General features: G+C 44.3%; 1 protein-coding gene across 6 annotated transcripts in view; it reads left to right on the plus strand.

Moving 5' to 3' along the window:
* The window catches only part of LOC124038617 (phosphatase and actin regulator 2-like), an 87,137-nt gene extending 62,553 nt beyond the window's left edge, over window positions 1-24,584 (plus strand). For 4 of the 6 annotated variants that reach the window (XM_046354682.1, XM_046354681.1, XM_046354685.1 and 1 more), the window contains exons 5-12: window positions 7,628-8,156; window positions 14,585-14,769; window positions 15,431-15,587; window positions 17,207-17,262; window positions 20,670-20,731; window positions 22,294-22,431; window positions 23,137-23,213; window positions 23,465-24,584. In XM_046354682.1, the coding sequence (XP_046210638.1) occupies window positions 7,628-8,156; window positions 14,585-14,769; window positions 15,431-15,587; window positions 17,207-17,262; window positions 20,670-20,731; window positions 22,294-22,431; window positions 23,137-23,213; window positions 23,465-23,480 (1,220 nt within the window). In that variant the 3' untranslated portion in view covers window positions 23,481-24,584. The other 2 variants (XR_006839381.1, XM_046354683.1) reach the window with 2 other exon arrangements.
* The last annotated feature ends 1,103 nt before the right edge of the window (window positions 24,585-25,687 follow it).

Raw genomic sequence — 25,687 nt, forward strand, 5'->3', positions numbered from 1 at the left:
ACCCTTGTGGGGCCCCAGTGTTGAGGATCAGCGGGGTGGAGATGTTGTTACCTACCCTCACAACCTGGGGGTGGCCCGTCAGGAAGTCCAGGACCCAGTTGCACTGGGCAAGGTCGAGACCCAGGGTACTATGGGTACTATGGTGCTAAATGCTGAGCTGTAATCGATGAACATCGAAGCATTCCTACATAGGTATTCCTCATTGTCTCCAACATGCCTTTTGGCGAACACCAAACCTGTTTGCTTATTTTTTTCTTAAGCAATTGCTTTTTTCTTGCCACTCTTCCATAAAGCCCAGCTCTGTGGAGTGTACAACTTAAAGTGGTCCTATGGACAGATACTCAATCTCTGCTGTGGAGCTTTGCAGCTCCTTTAGGGTTATCTTTGGCCTCTTTTTTGCCTCCCTGATTAATGCCCTTCTTGCCTGGTCCGTGAGCTTTGGTGGGCGGCCCTCTCTTGGCAGGTTTGCTGTGGTGCCATTTTTTTATAATGGATTTAACGGTGCTCCATGGGATGTTCAAAGTTTCAGATATTATTTTATAACCCAACCCTGATCTGTACTTCTCCACAACTTTGTCCCTGACCTGTTTGGAGAGCTCCTTGGTCTTCATGGAGCCGCATGCTTGGTGGTACACCTTGCTTAGTGGTGTTGCAGACTCTGGGGCCTTTCAGAAAATGTGTGTATCTATCGACTAAGATCATGGGACACTTAGGTGGACTTTATTTAACTAATTATGTGACTTCTGAAGGTAATTGGTTGCACCAGATCTTATTTAGCGTCTTATTTAGGGGCTTCATAGCAAAGGGGGTCAATACTTTTCAGCTTTTAATTTTTTAACATTTTCTTTTCACTTCACCAATTTGGACTATTTTATGTATGTCCATAGCATGACATCCAAATAAAAATATATTTAAATTACAGGGTGTAATGCAACAAAATAGGAAAAATGCCAACAGGGGTGAATGCTTTTGCATGGCACTGTAAACGCACGTTAGGTTGGAGGTCAGGTCACAACATAAGGGTTTGTTAGACCTTTCTTCATTCCTCCGATATGCACATAATGCAACGACTTTATGTTCACCACTTTTATGATTATTAGTGAGACTGTGTCTGTCTGACTCCCTCCATCTGGGTGTTGGTAAATGACAGGAGAGGTTGCTCTGCTCCCCCTCCTCTACCCTCATAGTGAAAAATGATAACAAAGCTACTCCAAATGGGAACCAGGCCAGAACCAGGCCAGAACGCGGGAAGCCCCCCATAAAAGCCCTACCACTGCACCTCCCAAATCAGCTGGTGGGGTTACAGCAGGGCGCAGGGACGGAACCATGGGCGGTAAAAAGCTGGCCAAAAGCACAGGCAAGCAAGATACTGCTCTGTCCCACAAACAAAACCCTCGAAACAATTACCGTGGGAGCGGTGAGTATCAGTGGTGCTGGTTGGTTGGGAGAGAGAGAGAAGCCTGTTTGCATGCAAAACCCGTCTTCGCATGTGGAAGGTCTCCCTCCGTCCATCAGTCCATCCATCCTTGTCCCCCCTCAGGAATGAATGGTAGTGTCCATACTAGAATAGGCTGAGGATTTACAGTAGTGGAAAGTTAGTTTTTTTGTAGCAAAAAGGGAAGTGAGAAGAGTGTGTACAGAATGTTGCCTGCAAAGACTTTTACACAGCAGAGCACTACAATGAGACAATGTGTCCCATTTGTGTTCCCCTGCTTGCTGTCTGCCTGCTGCCTGCCTGTTGCCTCTCTGCCTGCTGCCTTCCTGCTGCCTTCCTTCTGCCTGCCTGCGTCTGTCTGTTGTTTGCCTGCTGTCTACTTGCTGTCTTCCTGCTGCCTGCCTGCTGTCTGCCTGCTGTCTTTCTACTGTCTGCCTCTGAGAATCCGTGCTCATGTGGTTTCTTTTTGTATTTGGTGCATGAGGATCTGGTTCATGGATCGTTTGGTTCCCCAGGTCCTGCGTGGCTCTGCCTGCCTGCCTGCCTGCCTGCCTGCCTGCCTGCCTGCCTGCCTGCCTGCCTGCCTGCCTGCCTGCCTGCCTGCCTGCCTGCCTGCCTGCCTGCGTCTGTGCACATGTCTCATTTGACCCCATTAGAATAAACTATGCTACTCAGGGCCAATAGTGTTTACATGTGATGGGCATGCCTGCCAAACTATGTATTTTATGAGTTTCTGTAAAGAAATGCCATATGTTGGGCACTCCATATTTCTGTTTTATGTCCATTGTTATCCTCTGGTTATAGTAATCTTTGAGTTCGCAATGTTCTCTTGTTGAGTGGCAGTAGTTTATTGAGTTCACATTGTTATCTTATTGATTGACAGTAGTTTATTGAGTTCACATTGTTATCTTATTGATTGACAGTAGTTTATTGAGTTCACATTGTTCTCTTATTGATTGACAGTAGTTTATTGAGATTACATTGTTCTCTTGTTGATTGACAGTAGTTTATTGAGTTCATTGTTCATTGTTATCAGTAGTTTATTGATTGACAGTAGTTTATTGAGTTCACATTGTTATCTTATTGATTGACAGTAGTTTATTGATTGTTCTCTTGTTGAGTGACAGTAGTTTACTGAGATTACATTGTTCTCTTGTTGAGTGACAGTAGTTTATTGAGATCACATTGTTCTCTTGTTGAGTGACAGTAGTTTATTGAGTTCATATTGTTCTCTTGTTGAATGACAGTTTATTGAGTTCGCATTGTTCTCTTGTTGAGTGACAGTTTATTGAGTTCACATTGTTCTCTTGTTGAGTGACAGTAGTTTATTGAGATCACATTGTTCTCTTGTTGAGTGACAGTAGTTTATTGAGTTCATATTGTTCTCTTGTTGAATGACAGTTTATTGAGTTCGCATTGTTCTCTTGTTGAGTGACAGTTTATTGAGTTCACATTGTTCTCTTGTTGGATGACAGTTTATTGAGTTCACATTGTTCTCTTGTTGGATGACAGTTAACTGAGTTCACATTGTTCTCTTGTTGAGTGACAGTAGTTTATTGAGTTCACATTGTTCTCTTGTTGGATGACAGTTTATTGAGTTCACATTGTTCTCTTGTTGGATGACAGTTAACTGAGTTCGCATCGTTCTCTTGTTGAGTGACAGTAGTTTATTGAGTTCATATTGTTCTCTTTTTGAGTGACAGTAGTTTATTGAGTTCACATTGTTCTCTTGTTGAGTGACAGTTTATTGAGTTCACATTGTTCTCTTGTTGAGTGACAGTTTATTGAGTTTACATTGTTCTCTTGTTGGATGACAGTTTATTGAGTTCACATTGTTCTCTTGTTGGATGACAGTTTACTGAGTTCACATTGTTCTCTTGTTGAGTGACAGTAGTTTATTGAGTTTACATTGTTATCTTATTGATGGACAGTAGTTTATTGAGTTCACATTGTTCTCTTGTTGAGTGACAGTAGTTTATTGAGTTCACATTGTTCTCTTGTTGAGTGACAGTAGTTTATTGAGATCACATTGTTCTCTTGTTGAGTGACAGTAGTTTATTGAGATCACATTGTTCTCTTGTTGAGTGACAGTAGTTTATTGAGTTCACATTGTTCTCTTGTTGAGTGACAGTAGTTTATTGAGATCACATTGTTCTCTTGTTGAGTGACAGTAGTTTATTGAGTTCACATTGTTCTCTTGTTGAGTGACAGTAGTTTATTGAGTTCACATTGTTGTCTTGTTGAGTGACAGTTTATTGAGTTCACATTGTTCTCTTGTTGAGTGACAGTTTATTGAGTTCACATTTCTCTCCTGTTGAGTGACAGTAGTTAATTTGGTTTTGAATAGCTTCGGTATATCTATCAAATGGCGTTTCCACAATACAACCTCTATCCACAATGCGACCTGTATCCACAATGCGGCCTGTATCCACAATGCGGCCTGTATCCACAGTACGACCTCTATCCACAATACAGCCTGTATCCACAATACCACCTCTATCCACAATATGACCTTTGGAGCACCTTAAATGAAATTTGAGGCAAAAGGGCAAATTCCCACTTCCATCATTCACTGAATCGGATTTCTCATTCAGATGAGCAAATTTAGGCATGACATGCCAGCAACAAACGCTGGCACTACACATTCAAGTATATCTGGCCAAATTATGAAAGACAAGTAATATTTAACTTTGTAAGGTGAGTGTGGAAGAGGTGAAAAAATAGTTGTCTATCAAAAATGGCAACCCACTGGTGGTCTGACAACTGGGATAGAAAATTACTGAGGATAATAGTGGACGATATTGCCACTCCCATTTGCCATATCTTCAATTGAAGCCTACTAGAAAGAGTGTGACCTCAGGCCTAGAGGGAAGCAAAAGTTATTCTCCCACCTAAGAACAATAATGCCCCTTTAAATGGCTTAAATAGCCGACCAATCGGCATAAGACCAAACCTTAGTAAACTTTTTGAAAAAATTGTGTTTGACCAGATGCAATGCTATTTTACAGTAAACAAATTGACAACAGACTTTCAGCACGCTTATAGGGAAGGACATTCAACAACCACAGCACTTACACAAATGACTGATGATTGGCTGAGAGAAATTTATGATAAAAAGATTGTGGGGGCTGTTTTGTTAGACATCAGTGTGGCTTTTGACATTATCAATCATAGTCTGCTGCTGGAAAACATATGTGTTATGGCTTTACACACCCTGCTATAATGTGGATAAAGAGTTACTTGTCTAACAGAACACAGAGGGTGTTCTTTAATGGAAGCCTCCAATATAATCCAGGTAGGACATCTGTGCTAGGATTAAATGTCAGGAATTGTGAAAAACTGAGTTTAAATATCTTAGGCTAAGGTGTATGTAAACTTCTGATTTCAACTGCACATTTAAACTCAGTTTTTCACAATTCCTGACATTTAATCCTAGTAAAAATGTCCTGTCATAGGTCAGTTGGGATCATCACTTTGTTTTAAGAATGTGAAATAATAATAATAATTACTAAAAATAAAAATAGTGGAGAGTGATTTATTTCAGCTTTTATTTCTGTCCTCACATTCCTAGTGGGTCATAAGTTTACACTCAATTAGTATTTGGTAGCATTGCCTTTAAATTGTTTAACTTGGGGCAAACGTTTCAGGTAGCCTTCCACAAGCTTCCCACAATATGTTGGGTGAATTTTGTCCCATTCCTCCTGACAGAGCTGGTGTAACTGAGTCAGGTTTGTAGGCCTCCTTGCTCGCACACGCTTTTCAAGTTCTGCCCACAAATGTTCTATGGGATTGAGACAGGGCTTTGTGATGGCCACTCCAATACCTTGACTTTGTTGTCCTTAAGCCATTTTGCCACAATTTCGGAAGTATGCTTGGGGTCATTGTCCATTTGGAAGACCCATTTGCGATCAAGCTTTAACTTCCTGACTGATGTCTTGAGATGCTGCTTCAATATATCCACATCATTTTATTGTCTCATGATGCCATCTATCTTGTGAAGTGCACCAGTCCCTCTAGCAGCAAAGCACCCCCAGAATATGATGCTGCCACCCCCGTGCTTCACGGTTGGGATGGTGTTCTTCGGCTTGCAAGCATCCCCCTTTTTCCTCCAAACATAACGATGGTCATTATGGCCAAACAGTTCTATTTTTGTTTCATCAGATCAGAGGACATTTCTCCAAAAAGTACAATCTTTGTCCCCATGTGCAGTTGCAAACCATAGTCTGGCTTTTTTATGGCGGTTTTGGAGCAGTGGCTTCTAGAGGTCGACCGATTAATCGGAATGGCCGATTAATTAGGGCCGATTTCAGGTTTTCGGAAATCGGTATTTTGGGAGCCGATTTGGCCGATTTAAAAAAAAATAATAATAAAATCTTTATTTAACTAGGCAAGTCATTTGAGAACACATTCTTATTTTCAATGACGGCCTAGGAACGGTGGGTTAGCTTCTTGCGTCGAGCCATCCCGGATCCAGGATCGTGACTACAGCCTCAAGCCCATTACCATAACGCAACGTTAACTATTCATGAAAATCGCAAATGAAATTAAATCAATATGCTAGCTCTCAAGCTTAGTCTTTTGTTAACAACACTGTCATCTCAGATTTTCAAAATATGCTTCTCAACCATAGCAAAACAAGCATTTGTGTAACAGTATTGATAGCTAGTAGCATTTAGCGTTAGCATTCAGTAGGCAACATTTTCACAAAAACCAGAAAAGCATTCAAATAAAATAATTTACCTTTGAAGAACTTCGGATGTTTTCAATGAGGAGACTCTCAGTTAGATAGCAAATGTTCCGTTTTTCCTGAAAGATTATTTGTTTAGGAGAAATCGCTCTGTTTTCTGCGTTACATTTGGCTACCAAAAAACCCCGAAAATTCAGTCATCAAAACGCCAAACTTTCTTCCAAATTAACTCCATAATATCGACTGAAACATGGTAAACGCTGTTTAGAATCAATCCTCAAGGTGTTTTTCACATATCTCTTCGATGATATATCGTTCGTGGAAGTCTCCTCTCTCCCCTGAATCACATGGATGAATGCGTGCAGCTTGTAGATTACGCAGCAATTTCGACAAAGGACACCGGGCGGACACCTGGTAAATGTAGTCTCTTATGGCCAATCTTCCAATGATATGTCTACAAATACGTCACAATGCTGCAGACACCATGGGCAAACGGCAGAACGTGTAGGCTCGTTCAGGGCGCATTCACAGCCATATAAGGAGACAATGGAAAACAGAGCCTCAAATTCTGCTCATTTCCTGTTTGAAGTTTCATCTTGGTTTCGCCTGTAGCATCAGTTCTGTGGCACTCACAGATAATATCTTTGCAAATATCTTTGAAACGTCAGACTGTTTTCTTTCCAAAGCTGTCAATTATATGCATAGTCAAGCATCTTTTTGTGACAAAATATTGCGCTTAAAACGGGCACGTTTTTTTATCCAATATTGAAATAGCGCCCCCATAGCTTCAACAGGTTCTTGTTCAGGGGCAGAACGACAGATTTTCACCTTGTCAGCTCGGAGGATCCAATCTTGCAACCTTACAGTTAACTAGTCCAACGCAATAACGACCTGCCTCTCTCTCGTTGCACTCCACAAGGAGACTGCCTGTTACGCAAATGCAGTAACCCAAGGTAAGTTGCCAGCTAGCATTCAACTTATCTTATAAAAAACAATCAATCATAACCACTAGTTAACTACACATGGTTGATGATATTACTAGATATTATCTAGCGTGTCCTGCATTGCATATAATCTGACTGAGCATACAAGCATACAAGTATCTAAGTATCTGACTGAGCGGTGATAGGCAGAAGCAGGCGCGTAAACATTCATTCAAACAGCACTTTCGTGCGTTTTGCCAGCAGCTCTTCATTGTGCTGAACCTGGCTTACCCTGACCCTGACCGTGACCCCACTCTCCGAGGGTGTGCTTATAATACACCCAAATTATTATTATCATTTTACTCTTCTATTTCTATGACATGACCAAAACATTCTATAGAACGTATATATATATTTGTTATATCATTGACTGTTAATGTTCCAGATTTGTTCCAGATCTGAAGTCCCTGGGCTCGTCATTTAAAATGACAGTAAAAACAAAAGGGCATAATATACAACAGGACATCAGCCAGTTTTTGCTGTTGTTTCAAATAAACCTAATGAAGTTTCCTCTCCTCTTAGCCAAATCCTCTCATCCTAAGAAAACTGGAGGCACATCCAAGACCACGGCCCAGTCCTCATCGTCCACACAGTGTACCACAAAGATCTCGAAGGACAGGCCTGCCAATCCAACCGGGACGGAGAAGACCAACAAGCGCGAGCTCCAACTAGAAACTGACCCTTCCCGCTTCTCTGGAGCTCCCAAGGCCTCCCCAGACACAGACAGCCTCTCAGGTGAAAGACGGCTCACGGGTCCTGGGGATGGGAACCAGGGGGTTAAGGAGGATCCCTCTTCTGGCCCAGAGGGCATGCCTGCTGCTCAGGATAACTCCTCTCTGCCTGGGGTGGATAAAGACAATGCCTCAGGTGCTGGCCCTCAGGACCCTGGAGAGAAAGCACCACTTGTCAACAGCACCACTGAGGACACTTCCTTCACTGAGTCTCAAAGTGAGAGCTCCACGGAGGAAGCCCTGGGGACTGGGAAAGATGGAGGAGGTGACCATGAGCAACAGTCGGGGGACGAAGACCATGACTTAGAGAAAAATCGGAGGTATGTCTCTAGTGCAGAAAAGCCATTTTATGGGGTTTCGTACAGAGAAAAAACAGCACAGAAAATGTTATTGTTCAGCAATGCCACAAAGCCACTTCATAAGGGTATGAACAACATAATTATAATAACATTTATATTGTATGAACATTCTTGCAGACTGAACCATATAGTTGAAGTCTCATTATATTTGAAGTATGTTCCCAGGCTGTACTGTGGTATTCTGCAAGCTACTGTACTCCAAACACCTACTGGAGCAGCTGAACAGATGCTTGCTGAAAATCTATATTTGAAGCATGGCAATGTTCGTTCATCATCTCAGAGAACGACATTCATCAGAAAATGTTGCGAGTTTTGAGACGCATCTGATTAAGCATGGCCTTGTTTATCATGAGCATCCTGCTACAGATGTAGGGTCTTAATTTGATCACCCTGTTATTTGAGAACTTTCCTGCAATGCAGGACATTTTAAACTTATAGTGTACTTGAGGTTTAAAAAGTATTCTGAAGTTTGTAATTTTCACTTAGAAATCAGACTTGATTTTCCCTTACGAAAAATGTATCAACCCCTACAAAAATGTCCATTAATTATAATCCACATAACATTTCACATTTCCTGTTGCTGCAAGATTTTTTTCCTGCTGTAGCAAACTGGCTCAAATTAAGGTCTTACATCTATATGCGGGAAACACACTCTGTCATATTGTACATGCAGGAATGGAAGGGAAACTAGTTCTAGCTGTCCCCTGCTACAAGGCTTTTGAGTTGTGGACTCCATATAGCAGGTCTGAATTCATAAAGTGAAGCAGACCTGGATCAAACGCAGACATATTTCAAAGTATTTGAGATATGAGGTACACTTGATGTAGCTTGAATTCTGCACTTTTGGGGTCATTTTATTTGTTCTATCAAACCAGGCCTGTTATGCAGGTGAGTGAGGACCCAAAAGCGACTTAACAGAAACGGAGTTTATTAAAGTCCAAACAGGGAAAACATAATCCTCAATCTTCACAGAAGATGTCCAAACAGGGAAAACATAAATCCTCTAGTTGTTGAGGAGAATAGCAGGACAAGCGGCAACAGGCTGCAGGTCCCTTCGGATAGGCGCGGGCCGTAGCGGACAGAGACACCTGCTCACACGCAGCATCTGAAGATAAGGCAAAACACGACAGGACGGAACAAGGGCACAGCAAACAAGAATCCGACAAGGACAGAGGCAGAAACCGAGAGAGAAATAGAGACCTAATCAGAGGGCAAAATAGGGGACAGGTGTGAGAGAGTAAACAAGGTCGTTAGGAGAATGAGGAACAGCTGGGAGCAGGAACGGAACGATAGAGAGAGAGAGGGATAGAGAGAGAGAAAGAAACCTAATACCTTATGGACGCATGTCCATAATCTTCCGGACCCTGTAGATAGGTGCGGCCTCGACAAGGACGGGGGGGGGGGGGAGACGAACGGGGGCGCGAAGAAAGGGCTTGACACAGGAGACATGGAAGACTGGGTGGACGCGACGAAGATGTCGCGGAAGAGGAAGTCGCACTGCGACAGGATTAACAACCTGAGAAATATGGAACGGACCAATGAACCGCGGGGTCAATTTGCGAGAAGCTGTCATAAGGGGAAGGTTACGAGTGGAGAGCCATACTTTCTGACCACGACAATACCTAGGACTCTTAGTCCTACGCTTATTAGCGGCTCTCACAGTCTGCGCCCTATAACGGCAAAGTGCAGACCTGACTCTCTTCCAGGTGCGCTCACAACGTTGAACAAAAGCCTGAGCGGAGGGAACGCTGGACTCTGCGAGCTGGGACGAGAACAGAGGGGGCTGGTACCCAAGGCGACTCTGAAAAGGAGATAGCCCGGTCGCGAGTTGTGAGCGTATTCTGCCCAGGGGAGCTGTTCTGCCCAAGACGCAGGGTTTCGAAAGGAAAGACTGCGTAAGATGCGACCAATAGTCTGATTGGCCCGTTCTGCTTGACCGTTAGACTGGGGATGAAAACCGGAAGAGAGACTGACGGAAGCCCCAATCAAACGACAAAACTCCCTCCAAAACTGAGACGTGAATTGCGGACCCCTGTCCGAAACGGCGTCTGACGGAAGGCCATGAATTCTGAACACATTCTCAATGATGATTTGTGCCGTCTCTTTAGCGGAAGGAAGCTTAGCGAGGGGAATAAAATGAGCCGCCTTAGAGAACCTATCGACAACCGTTAGAATAACAGTCTTCCCCGCTGACGAAGGCAGACCGGTAATAAAGTCTAAGGTGATGTGAGACCACGGACGAGAGGGAATGGAAAGCGGTCTGAGACGACCGGCAGGAGGAGAGTTACCGGACTTAGTCTGCGCGCAGTCTGAACAAGCAGCCACGAAACGGCGCGTGTCACGCTCCTGAGTAGGCCACCAAAAACGCTGGCGAATAGAAGCAAGCGTACCCCGAACGCCGGGGTGGCCAGCTAACTTGGCAGAGTGAGCCCACTGAAGAACGGCCAGACGAGTAGAAACGGGAACGAAAAGAAGGTTCCTAGGACAAGCGTGCGGCGACGGAGTGTGAGTGAGTGCTTGCTTTACCTGTCTCTCAATTCCCCAGACAGTCAACCTGACAACACGCCCCTCAGGGAGGATCCCCTCGGGGTCGGTAGAGGCTACAGAAGAACTGAAGAGACGGGATAAAGCATCAGGCTTGGTGTTCTTAGAGCCCGGACGATAAGAAATAACGAACTCGAAACGAGCGAAAAACAACGCCCAACGAGCCTGACGCGCATTGAGTCGTTTGGCAGAACGGATGTACTCAAGGTTCTTATGGTCAGTCCAAACGACAAAAGGAACGGTCGCCCCCTCCAACCACTGTCGCCATTCGCCTAGGGCTAAGCGGATGGCGAGCAGTTCGCGGTTTCCCACATCATAGTTACGTTCCGACGGCGACAGGCGATGAGAAAAATATGCGCAAGGGTGGACCTTATCGTCTGAATGGGAGCGCTGGGACAGAATGGCTCCCACGCCCACCTCTGACGCGTCAACCTCGACAATGAATTGTTTAGTGACGTCAGGTGTAACAAGGATAGGAGCGGATGTAAAACGCTTCTTGAGGAGATCAAAAGCTCCCTGGGCGGAAACGGACCACTTAAAGCACGTCTTGACAGAAGTAAGGGCTGTGAGAGGAGCTGCCACTTGACCGAAATTACGAATGAAACGCCGATAGAAATTTGCGAAACCGAGAAAGCGCTGCAGCTCGACACGTGACTTAGGAACGGGCCAATCGCTGACTGCATGGACCTTAGCGGGATCCATCTGAATGCCTTCAGCGGAAATAACAGAACCGAGAAATGTGACGGAGGAGACATGAAAAGCGCACTTCTCAGCCTTCACATAAAGACAATTCTCTAAAAGGCGCTGGAGAACACGTCGAACGTGCTGAACATGAATCTGGAGTGACGGTGAAAAAAATCAGGATATCGTCAAGGTAAACGAAAACAAAGATGTTCAGCATGTCTCTCAGTACATCATTCACTAATGCCTGAAAGACAGCTGGAGCATTAGCGAGACCGAACGGCAGAACCCGGTATTCAAAATGCCCTAACGGAGTGTTAAACGCCGTTTTCCACTCGTCCCCCTCCCTGATGCGCACGAGATGGTAAGCGTTACGAAGGTCCAACTTAGTAAAGAACCTGGCTCCCTGCAGAATCTCGAAGGCTGAAGACATAAGGGGAAGCGGATAACGATTCTTCACCGTTATGTCATTCAGCCCTCGATAATCCACGCAGGGGCGCAGGGTACCGTCCTTTTTCTTAACAAAAAAAACCCCCGCTCCGGCGGGAGAGGAAGATGGGACTACGGTACCGGCGTCGAGAGCAACAGACAGATAATCTTCAAGAGCCTTACGTTCGGGAGCCGACAGAGAGTATAGTCTACCCCGGGGGGGAGTGGTACCCGGAAGGAGATCAATACTACAATCATACGACCGGTGAGGAGGAAGGGAGGTGGCCCTGGACCGACTGAAGACCGTGCGCAGATCATGATATTCCTCCGGCACCCCTGTCAAATCACCAGGCTCCTCCTGTGAAGAAGGGGCAGAAGAAACAGGAGGGATAGCAGACATTAAACATTTCACATGACAAGAAACGTTCCAGGAGAGGATAGAATTACTAGACCAATTAATAGAAGGATTATGACACACTAGCCAGGGATGACCCAAAACAACAGGTGTAAAAGGTGAACGAAAAATCAAAATCACTATGATTACCAGAAACAGTGAGGGTTAAAGGTAGCGTTTCACATAATATCCTGGGGAGAGGACTACCATCCAAGGCGAACATGGCCGTGGGCTCCCCTAACTGTCTGAGAGGAATGTCATGTTCCCGAGCCCAGGCTTCGTCCATAAAACAGCCCTCTGCCCCAGAGTCTATCAAGGCACTGCAGGAAGCTGCTGAACCGGTCCAGCGTAGATGGACCGACAAGGTAGTACAGGATCTTGACGGAGAGACCTGAGTAGTAGCGCTCACCAGTAGCCCTCCGCTTACTGATGAGCTCTGGCCCTTTACTGGACATGAAATGACATAATGACCAGCGGAACCGCAATAGAGACAGAGGCGGTTGGTGATTTTCCGTTCCCTCTCCTTAGTCGAGATGCGAATACCCCCCAGCTGCATGGGCTCAACACTTGAGCCAGTGGGGGGAGATGGTAGTGATGCGGAGAGGGGGGACACTGTTAACGCGAGCTCTCTTCCACAAGCTCGGTGACGAAGATCTACCCGTCGTTCTATGCGGATGGCGAGTTCAATCAAAGAATCCACGCTGGAAGGAACCTCCCGGGAGAGAATCTCATCCTTAACCTCAGCGTGGAGACCCTCCAGAAAACGAGCGAGCAACGCCGGCTCGTTCCAGTCACTGGAGGCAGCAAGAGTGCGAAACTCTATAGAGTAATCCGTTTTGGATCGATTACCTTGACATAGGGAAGCCAGGGCCCTGGAAGCTTCTTTCCCAAAAACTGAACGATCAAAAACCCGTATCATCTCCTCTTTAAAGTTCTGATACTCGTTAGTACACTCAGCCCTTGCCTCCCAGATAGCCGTGCCCCACTCACGAGCCCGTCCAGTAAGGAGAGATATGACGTAGGCGATACGAGCTCTACCCCTTGAGTATGTGTTGGGCTGGAGAGAGAACACAATATCACACTGAGTGAGAAACGAGCGGCATTCAGTGGGCTGCCCAGAGTAACACGGTGGGTTATTAATTCTGGGCTCCGGAGACCCGGAAGCCCTGGAAGTAGCTGGTGGATCGAGACGGAGATTGTGAAAATGTTTTGAGAGGTCGGAGACCTGAGCGGCCAGGGTCTCAAAGGCATGCCGAGCAACAGACAATTCCTGCTCGTGTCTGCCTAGCATCGCTCCCTGGATCTCGACGGCTGAGTAGCGAGGATCCGTAGTCGCTGGGTCCATTCTTGGTCGGATTCTTCTGTTATGCAGGTAAGTGAGGACCCAAAAGCGACTTAACAGAAACTGAGTTTATTAAAGTCCAAACAGGGAAAACATAATCCTCAATCTTCACAGGAGATGTCCAAATAGGGAAAACATAAATCCTCTAGTTGTTGAGGAGAATAGCAGGACAAGCGGCAACAGGCTGCAGGTCCCTTCGGGTAGGCGCGGGCCGTAGCGGACAGAGACACCTGCTCACACGCAGCATCTGAAGATAAGGCAAAACACGACAGGACGGAACAAGGGCACAGCAAACAAGAATCCGACAAGGATAGAGGCAGAAACCGAGAGAGAAATAGAGACCTAATCAGAGGGCAAAATAGAGGACAGGTGTGAGAGAGTAAACAAGGTCGTTAGGAGAATGAGGAACAGCTGGGAGCAGGAACGGACCGATAGAGAGAGAGAGGGATAGAGTGAGAGAAAGAAACCTAATACGACCAGCAGGGGGAAACGAAGAGAAGAGAAAGCACAGGGACAAGACATGACAATACAATACATGACAAGGCCAATTAAATCAAGTGCATTTCAAGTATTTGAAAGTATAAGCTATTCTGTGTGGAATATTGTACTGTATAATTTACTGATATACACTTATTCTCCCAGAGAAGCTGGATCATTTGCCAGGGGTATTGCACTTGGTCATGCGTGGGATGTACCCCAATGCTGGAAGGGGGGCTTAAGTGAAAAGTTTGGGAACCCCTGCTGTAAGTCACAGAACCCTGTCTGTGAAGTATGCCTTCAACCATTGGATATAGGATAGTTTATCTTGCATGATGCCAGGTTGATGAGGAAAAACCTTTTGGGAAAGAAAAGGCCTGTTTTCACCAGCGTATTGGTCTATACACCCTTTATCTACATTTTTTAATCGCCATTTTCCATTATGGACATGATAAATCAATCAATAGACAATAATCAATCAAGTATGAACGCTTTATCAGAGTTTTGATGATATGATTCCAGGCCTTCCAATGGGATTGGTGAGAAGCTCCACAGTGTTAACCTGGAGAGCCCAGAGGTTACAGTCATCCCAGACAGTACTACGGAGTCTGACTACCACTCCATAGTCAGCGACTCCGACTCAGATGGGCCCATCCTCTACCGAGACGAAGAAGAGGACGAGGATGAGGAGGACGAGTATACCACAAGTAAGGAATCCGTCACAGATATAGAAGCTTACAGCTAATTGTATTCTAGCCTTTAGTCAGTCAGTCTTCATGTATGCTGTCCAGCCTTTGCAACAAATTAATCCACAGCCACTAGTGCACTCACTGCAAAAAGTGAAATCTAAGCAAGTCTAAATATCTTATATTGAGGGATAATTCACTTAAAATAAGTGTTGTTCTTTTCTTACCAAGCTAAATGATCTTACGGCAGATCTTTTTGCTGATTTGATTTTATTAACCAATATATTTTAATCGTCTTAAGGTAAAATATCTTGAAACATATCTTCATTTTGCTTATTTCTAATTAACAACAAAAAATGATCTGCCAATGATGTGAGATAATTTTGCTTGGTAAAAAAATAAAAGAAACATATTTTAAGTGAATTATCCCTCTATAAGATATTTAGACTTGCTTAGATTTCACTTTTACAGTGATAGAAATACGGAAAACACCCATGAAACAAGGACAAGACACAAGGACTAGACACATGGACAAGGAACAACCAAAACACAGTTGAAAACAATGTCACTTCTGTGTTTCTTTCTGGGAGGTTTTATATGTCTTAGTACTGCACAGAACACTTTCCTACAGTATAAAACTGGGGGACTAGCTGGATTTACATGACTATTATTGGTTTTGTAGGCTCTCTAGCCAGTAAGATCCGCCGCAGGGACACCCTGGCCATCAGACTTGGCAACCGGCCCAGCAAGAGAGAGCTAGAGGAGAAGAACATCCTGCCTCGTACCTCTGAGACCGAGAGGCAGGAACTCCGCCAGCAGATTCACTCCAAGCTAGTGAGGTACAGAGTACACCCCTGGAGTCATGCACACATATACACACACAGACACACACACACACCGGTGTTTCCGCTACACTCATTTTCCTGTGGTGCTGCGCAACGGCAAAATCATTGCCGCCACGCAACAATGGAACATGAATTCCTGTGAAAACAAAACAAACAATTACTGGAAAAATCTAACAACCCCATAGTAGAATAGTTGATCTATTTACCTAGTCGGCTAGATAAATCTTTTTAACAAGTCGGATAAATAAATATTCCTCTCGTGGCGCATTCATGTTATAAGTGCCACAAGGATGGAAACATGCATTCTGACAAGTTGTCAATGCACAACAATTCTTGCAATTGTGAAAACAACAGTTTTAATGGCTTTTGTTTGGGAATCCCAGCTTTTCATTCCTACTTTATTTATTTCTCAACTCATAAATATGCGTGAAATACGCCATTGTAAACCTGGGCTTTTTAACAGACGCATGGTTACACAATACCACTCTGCAATTCCCAGTGTGCATAGGGGAGAGTGGGGCTAAATGTAACACTGGTTAGTTGTAGGCCTCTCTACCTCAAAATAATTTCTTTGGAATGACATTAAAAAAAATGTGATGAGAGATGATATTTTTTGTTGAGCAAGAGTAGTGGAAACAGGGAAAGTGTTGGGGGAAGAATTGTGACATGACGTGGTTTCTGTGAGAAGTACAGGCAGGGGGCTTTTTACCCCAGGTGGCAAGTTACCCTAAGTTACCCTAACAGGTAGGCCTAAATCATATTCAGAGTTTATGCATGTTTTTTGGGACATAAAATGAATCAATATGATAATAACTAGTTAAAAGATCACATTTGAGATCTGGCTAATGATTAGGCCAAGAGGGTAAATGCTTCAGCCTATTTATTAGCGTTTGGCAGCATCAGTTGGGATAAAGGTGATAATGTTTATTGCTAATAGCATAGCTGATAATATGGACCATGCATAGGATATATACTGTACATGGCCCAATATATTAAAATCATTTTACTAATGTGTTATTGGGCTCATTTCTGGAGGTGGAAATTCTATTTTAGATGGTGTCAGCATAATTTTTAAAATTCATCCTTTTAAAAAAGTCACCAGAACTGAGCTCCTCAGTCCTTCAACATAAAAATGATAGGAGGGACCCACCCTCTTCAATCCCCCTCCGCAACCTTTTCCCCTCACTCCTTTTCCCCCCACTGCTACACATGTTTCCAGAGGAAACACTGACACACACCACTGTCTGAAGCAGCAGTAGGTGTCTCTGGCTTAGGGATTCACCATGACTTGCTGTGGTTATAACCCGAGGCTTCTTCTAAGTTTCCACTCATCAGTGGGGGGTTGATAACATTACCCTGGGTGGGCTATTAAAGTTGTGGATAGAATAATGAGATGTGATGGAGCCAAGTCTCCAAACCCTACAGTATTTGTTTGTCATCAAGATTATATCTAATATGAAATAACTGTTCTGGTGTGAGATTCCCGAAAATTTGGTAGCACTAAAAGCATCTTTCATCCAAAGGACTTAAAATGATCCTGGTCCTACAAAGCTTTTGGGGAACAAATCACAGTGGTGTTGTCTCACTTCCTTCACCCTCTCTGTCCCTCACAGGCGACTTAGTCAGAGGCCCAGTACTGAGGAACTGGAGCAGAGGAACATTCTGAAACGTGAGTGATCACAGACAGACAGCACCACAGACAGACAGAACCACAGACTGCACCACACTGGCCCCAGTCAGACCACAGACAGACAGGACCACACTGGCCCCAGTCAGACCACAGACAGACAGGAACAAACTGGCCCCAGTCAGACCACAGACAGACAGGACCACACTGGCCCGTCAGACCACAGACAGACAGGACCACACTGACCCCAGTCAGGCTACAGACAGACAGGAACAAACTGGCCCCAGTCAGACCACAGACAGACAGGACCACACTTGACCCAGTCAGACCACAGACAGACAGGACCACACTGACCCCAGTCAGGCTACAGACAGACAGGACCACACTGGCCCCAGTCAGACTACGGACAGACAGGACCACACTGGCCTCAGTCAGACTACAGACAGACAGGACCACACTGGCCCCAGTCAGACCACAGATAAACAGGACCACACTGGCCCCAGTCAGACCACAGATAAACAGGACCACACTGGCCACAGTCAGACTACAGACAGACAGGACCACACTGGCCCCAGTCAGACCACAGATAAAAAGGACCACACTGGCCCCAGTCAGACCACAGATAAACAGGACCACACTGGCCCCAGTCAGACTACGGACAGACAGGACCACACTGGCCTCAGTCAGACTACAGACAGACAGGACCACACTGGCCCCAGTCAGGCTACAGACAGACAGGACCACACTGGCTCCAGTCAGACTACGGACAGACAGGACCACACTGGCCTCAGTCAGACTACAGACAGACAGGACCACACTGGCCCCAGTCAGACCACAGATAAACAGGACCACACTGGCCCCAGTCAGGCTACAGACAGACAGGACCACACTGGCCCCAGTCATACCACAGATAGACAGGACCTCACTGGCCCCAAGCTGGTTGAGAGAATGCCAAGAGTGTGCAAAGCTGTCATCAAGGCAAAGTATTGCTATTTGAAGAATCTCAAATATAAAATATGCTGTGATTTGTTTAACACTTTTTTGGTTACTACATGATTCCATATGTGTTACTTCATAGTTTTGATGTCTTCACTATTATTCTACAATGTAGAAAATAGTAAAAAATAGAGAAAAATCCTTGAATGAGTAGGTGTTCTAAAACTTTGACCGGTAGTGTAGGAATTAGCCTTACAGGTTTTCATAAGGAGAGAGTGTATGTGAATGAATTAGCCTTACAGGTTTACATTAGAATACATTGTATGTGAATGAATTAGCCAGGCTGGAATCCAAGACTAAGGTGAAGTTGTTCTTCTGGCTTGGATAGTTGTGTAGCAAAGTCTATTGGTGTATTGTCGTAGAGGCTGCTCATAATAATGGCTGGAATGGAGCAAATGGAATGGTATTAAACCATGTGTTTGACACCATTACACTGAAACCGCTACAGCCATTACCACGAGCCAGTTCTCCCCAATTAAGGTGCCACGTTTATTTATTTTACCAGGTAAGTTGACTGAGAACACATTCTCATTTGCAGCAACGACCTGGGGAATAGTTACAGGGGAGGAGGATGAATGAGCCAATTGTAAACTGGGGATTATTAGGTGACCGTGATGGTTTGAGGGCCAGATTGGGAATTTAGCCAGGACACCGGGGTTAACACCCCTACTCTTACGATAAGTGCCATGGGATCTTTAATGACCTCAGAGAGTCAGGACACCCGTTTAACGTCCCATCCGAAAGACAGCACCCTACACAGGGCAGTGTCCCCAATCATTGCCCTGGGGCATTGGGATAAAAAAAAATTGACCAGAGGTAAGAGTGCCTCCTACTGGTCCTCCAACACCACTTCCTGCAGCATGTGGTCTCCCATCCAGGAACTGACCAGTACCAACCCTGCTTAGCTTCAGAAATAAGCCAGCAGTGGTATGCAGGGTGGTATGCTGCTGGCATATGTACATCCTGTGGTCCATTGATATGGTGGGAGGGCCAGTTATCGACTGATGGCCCATCTGCTTTCCCAGTTTATTGGTTAGTAAAATCGATGTGGGGAAACGCATTGCCCCAGATTGAGCATGACCAGTCAAAATAAAACAATTTAAGAGGAAAACATCTTGAGCTCTTATTGTGCCAGACAGTGTTAAAACATTGTTGGTCAGAGAATGGCAGGATAAAAGTCAATAGGAATGTGTTCTTTACATATCTAGAATCTTAACTTGATCACCCAGTTGTAGTAGAACTTAGTGCATATTAGGTTTAAAAAGCTTCTGAAGTTTGTAATTTCCACAATTAAATTTCTGAATGATTTTCCCTTATGAAAAATGTATCAACCCCTAGAAAAATGTATATTAAGTGTAATTCACATGATGATGCACATTTTCTGTTGCTGTAGGATTATTTTCCTGCTGTAGCAAACTGGCTCAAATAAAGATCCTACGTCTGTATGTTTACCTGATCATTCTCTATATCTGCTAGAAGCTAGGGACGCTATGCACAACCTCTCAGGGACGCTATGCACAGCCTCTCAGGGACGCTATGCACAGCCTCTCAGGGACGCTATGCACAGCCTCTCAGGGACGCTATGCACAGCCTCTCAGGGACGCTATGCACAGCCTCAGGGACGCTATGCACAGCCTCGCAGGGACGCTATACACAGCCTCTCAGGGACGCTATGCGCTGCCTCGCAGGGACGCTATGCACAGCCTCTCAGGGACGCTATGCACAGCCTCTCAGGGACGCTATGCGCAGCCTCTCAGGGACGCTATGCGCAGCCTCTCAGGGACGCTATGCGCAGCCTCTCAGGGACGCTATGCACAGCCTCTCAGGGACGCTATGCGCAGCCTCGCAGGGACGCTATGCGCAGCCTCTCAGGGACGCTATGCACAGCCTCTCAGGGACGCTATGCACAGCCTCTCAGGGACGCTATGCACAGCCTCTCAGGGACGCTATGCGCAGCCTCTCAGGGACGCTATGCGCAGCCTCTCAGGGACGCTACGCGCAGCCTCTCAGGGACGCTACGCACAGCCTCTCAGGGACGCTATGCACAGCCTCTCAGGGACGCTATGCACATCCTCGCAGGGACGCTATGCACATCTGTTAGAATCTCAACAACTACCTGTTGAAGAATAGAACAATGGTCTATGCTGGGCTTGGGTTTAAAGGGTTGACTATGTATGGTTAACAAAATACAACTCTAAAATCAAAGTTTGTCAGATGTTTTCAGACCTCAAAAGCAGACTTCTGTTGAGATAATTCCATATTCCAGGACATCTGTTTTGTAGATGTAGCCATAAGGCACACTCCAACATCAATTGGAAAGATAAGCACCGTATAATTTCCAGATCTATCTTTTTCATCCATTTGTAGACCACATTGCTTAATTAATAATCGCTATATTGGGGAGTAAAGTACCACCTCGGCCTACTTACAACTTCTTTTTGATTTCACTGCAGAGACAAATGAAGCTGATCAACATGAAGCCATACAAGAGATTAAAAGGAGACTCTCCCGAAAGGTACTTTCATTTATACTATGTTTAGGTAAGCCTGCTGAACGTCTGCATCTCATTGAGTTTATGGCTGATGACTTGTGTTGATATTTGTGGTACACAGATCCATCTGGTGGACATAGCCGGAACTGAATTAACTGGAACCAAACACATTCAAACTCATATTCACTGAATTACCAGATAATGTCTTAGGTTCTGAATTACCAATAAAAATTCAATCTCATTGACTGAATTTCCAAACAATTTCTTAATTTATGAATTACCAAACAAATGTCAAACTCATTTTGGGTTATACAATGTGAGGGGGTGCACACATTGTCACATTCAGAACCCACATTGAAGGTGGAGGAAGATGATTGTGTTTATTCCATTGTTTAAAAAAAGTATAATAGAAAATAACAAACTCATAATTTTAGAGTTTTTTGACAAGCCAAAATGCAGCAACTGTATGACTCAGTTGCCACTGTGCATACTGTAGGGCATTCCAGCTCTGTGTGAGAAGCATGCCACAGTGCATACTGTAGGGCATTCCAGCTCTGTGTGAGAAGCATGCCACAGTGCATACTGTAGGGCATTCCTGCTCTGTGTGAGAAGCATGCAACAGTGCATACTGTAGGGCATTCCAGCTCTGTGTGAGAAGCATGCCACAGTGCATACTGTAGGGCATTCCAGCTCTGTGTGAGAAGCATGCCACAGTGCATACTGTAGGGCATTCCAGCTCTTTGTGAGAAGCATGCCACAGTGCATACTGTAGGGCATTCCAACTCTGTGTGAGAAGCATGCCTCAGTGTAGTATCAGGCTGCTTGAAATTCCTCAGATTGCTCGCCCCTGTGGTGGCTGGGGGAAGAGGGAATTTTCCAGGGTTAGGCCAACACTGCTTGACCTTAGATATAATGAAGAGAACTGGAGTGTAGTTTCAACACAATGCCCCTGTATGGCATTGTGGAAGGACTTAAACTCTTCCGACAACTCTCTATCCATCTCCCGTGCCGCAGCTGTCTTGTCTAGAAGTCACACTTTACAGTTGTCAATCACTGGCTACTTACACTGAGTATGCCAAACATTAGGAACACCCCCTCAAAACAGCCTCAATTCGTCAGGGCATGGACTCTACAAGGTGTCGAAAGCGTTCCCCAGGGATGCTGGCCCATGTTGACTCCAATGCTTCCCACAGTTGTGTTAAGTTGGCTGTATGTCAAGTTGGCTGTATGTCCTTTGGGTGGTGGACCATTCTTGATACACACCAAGCAACGTTGCAGTTCTTGACACATACTGATGCACCTGGCACCTACTACCATATCCCATTCAAAGGCACTTAAATCTTTTGTCTTGGTCTTTCACCCTCTTAATGGCACACATACACAATCCATGTCTCAATTGTCTCAAGGCTTAGTCCTTCCTTAACCTGTCCCCTCCCCTTCAGCAACACTCACTGAAGTGGATTTAACAAGTGACATCAATGAGGGATCATAGCTTTCACCTGGATTCACCTGGTCAGCATGTCATGGAAAAAGCAGTTGTTCCTAATGTTTTGTCCACTCTGTATATTTCGTGTGTGTTTGTATAGCTGAGTGTGAGGCCGACAGTAGCAGAGCTGGTGGCTCGGCGGATTCTGCGCTTCAATGAGTACGTGGAGTGCACAGATGCTAAGGACTATGACCGTCGCGCAGACAAACCCTGGACCAGGCTCACTCCAGCTGACAAAGTGGGTTCCAGACTCCTACCGTATAATGTTATTGCTAAAGCGACTAAAACACATGACATTCATAATGCCATTAAATACTTGAAATAAGAGAGGTTATAAAAAGGCATAATTGAAAAACTTTTTGTTGGCATTTTCTTCCTCATGTATTCCAGCTACCTGAACAATGCTGTAAATACATTATTCACAGATAATGAGTTATCTACCATTTAATATTCAGTTATATTAAATGTGTTGCCTGTCTGAAGCTATTGATGGTCTGATAGTTTGACAATGAATTCAAAAATTTGACAATTAATCTATGAATCCCCAGGCTGCTATCTGTAAAGAACTGAATGTTTATATTCCCTCAGGCTGCTATAAGAACTGAATGTTTATATTCCCTCAGGCTGCTATCTGTAAAGAACTGAATGTTTATATTCCCTCAGGCTGCTATCCGTAAAGAACTGAATGTTTATATTCCCTCAGGCTGCTATCCATAAAGAACTGAATGTTTATATTCCCTCAGGCTGCTATCCGTAAAGAACTGAATGTTTATATTCCCTCAGGCTGCTATCCATAAAGAACTGAATGTTTATATTCCCTCAGGCTGCTATCCGTAAAGAACTGAATGTTTATATTCCCTCAGGCTGCTATCCATAAAGAACTGAATGTTTATATTCCCTCAGGCTGCTATCCGTAAAGAACTGAATGTTTATATTCCTTCAGGCTGCTATCCGTAAAGAACTGAATGAGTTCAAAAGCAAAGAGATGGAAGTTCATGAAGAGAGCAAACAATTTACCAGGTAATGACAACTTGAACGTTATTGATCCCCAGCCATTACAGTTCATTATGAGTCATACATTACATCATTACATTTACATTTAAGTCATTTAGCAGACGCTCTTATCCAGAGCGACTTACAAATTGGTGCATTCACCTTATGACATCCAGTGGATAATAAACTGCTGTTTGATTTAGGCCTAGTAACAGTGTGCTATAAGGTGCAGACTGCAGTTCTGATCCAACCGTGTCTGTTTCCCTGTGCCTTGGCAGATTCCATCGGCCCTGAGGCATTTCTCTCTCCAGTGGGGGTGCTGGTCGGCTGCCGGCATTGCCTAAAGGCTCTCTCTCCCCGCTGCGTGCTTCACCATCGGGCTTTTCCCCGGAGCCTGGGGCCTGGATGCCCCTAGGCACGGACACATGGACACCGTCTCCCAGGGCAAACCTGGCTCCAACTCTACAGATCAATAGAGGTTGATAACATTGGGCCACACCTGCTTACACAGACCAGACCAGACTGGGCTTTAGTGCTGTGTGAAAAGAGAGACCGAGAGAGAGAGGCCAGTATCCATGAAGGACAAAACTGTTTCACTTTTGTAACACAGCACTGATTTAATTCCCCACATACTTTTTGGCTTCCTAAAGCACCTTAACAGGCCTTGACCAAGTCCCCATGGACTGGAAGGGGAATGGTTTTGCAACTATGCCAATGTTGTAGGTTAGGCAAGTCCAGCCAAAGGTAACAGTAATCAAATCAATGTTTATTTGTGATATGCACAGGATACAATGTAAACCGTGCAATGCAATGCTTACTTGCAAGTTTCCCCAACAGTGCAATGACAAATATAACCAAATCAGACACATAGTCCTTAACTTAACGTAATCATGGAAGTGCATGGCAAGGTGTTAAGAATAAATGGTTAGTTTTACTGCCATGTGGTCCTGATGGTGGAAATGATGGTGTTTGGGTCTTGTTTTAAGGGGTAATTGTTGATGCTGATCTCAAAGTGGCTGGGAGTACATTAATTCTGCCTAGATAATAAGGAATATGTATCATTACTGTGTGCACCAATCAATTTACATTCATTTCAGACTGCTAAGGGCAGTTGTAGAATATAGGAAGAGAACCATAGTATTCATGCTAATGTTTTTCTCATTCTATGGATTTTTTTGTACATAATGTATATCGGTTGCATGATCACAAGTTTACTGCCAATTGCCCTATAGATTTTTACATTGATGTGATGTACAGGATGAGTTTCGTATTGATGGCGCTATGTGCTGTTCATATGTGAGTACTGTACCTTTGAATTATGTCAGTACATAATATTCATGTATATACAGTACCAGTCAAAAGATTGGATACACCTGCTCATTAAAAGGTGTTTCTTTATTTTGACTATTTTCCACATTGCAGAATAATAATGAAGACATCAAAACTATGAAATAACACACATGGAATCATGTAGTAACCAAAAAAGTGTTAAACAAATTTAAATATATTGGATATTATATTCTTCAAAGTAGCCACCCTTTGCCTTGATGACAGCTTTGCACTCTTGGCATTCTCTCAACCAGCTTCATGATGTAGTCACCTGGAATGCATTTCAATTAACAGGTGTGTCTTGTTAAAAGTTAATTTGTGGAATGTCTTTCCTTCTTAATGCATTTTAGCCAATCAGTTGTGTTGTGACAAGGTAGGGGTGGTACACAGAAGATAACCCTATTTGGTAAAAGACCAAGTCCATATTATGTCAAGTACAGCTCAAATAAGCAAAGAGAAATGACAGCCCATCATTACTTTAAGACATGAAGGTCAGTCAATACGGAAAATTTCAATAACTTTGAAAGTTTCTTTAAGTGCAGTCGCAAAAACCATCAAGCGCTATGATGAAACTGGCTCTCATGAGGACCGCCACAGGAAATGAAGACGCAGAGTTACCTCTGCTGCAGAGGATAAGTTCATTAGAGTTACCAGCCTCAGAAATTGCAGCCCAAATAAATGCTTCAGAGTTCAAGTAAGAGACATCTCAACATCAACTGTTCAGAGGAGACTGCGTGAATCAGGCCTTCATTGTTGAATTACTGCATAGAAACCAGTACTACAGGACACCAATAAGAAGAAGAGACTTGTGTGGGCCAAGAAACATGAGCAATGGACATTAGACCGATGGAAATCTGTCCTCTAAATTGCTTTCTTGTTCCGTTGTTGATCACATACATAGATACCATTTATGCAAACCATCAACGGTGTATGCTCAGGAAGAAGATGCCATAACCCTTCAGTATTAGCTACATAGACTAAAAGTGACCCCATGGCCACTTAAATGGTGTAATATGTTGACTTAGGGCTCTATTCAATCAGATCCGCTTAAAAATTTAAAGATTCACTCACTGAATAGATGCAGTGAAATGTGTTGTTTTACAGGGTCAGTCATAGTAGTACAGTGCCCATAGAGCAAATGAGGGTTAAGTGCCTTGCTCAAGGGCATATCG

This window comes from Oncorhynchus gorbuscha, linkage group LG06 (assembly GCF_021184085.1).
Source record: "Oncorhynchus gorbuscha isolate QuinsamMale2020 ecotype Even-year linkage group LG06, OgorEven_v1.0, whole genome shotgun sequence".
NCBI classification, from domain to species: domain Eukaryota; kingdom Metazoa; phylum Chordata; class Actinopteri; order Salmoniformes; family Salmonidae; genus Oncorhynchus; species Oncorhynchus gorbuscha.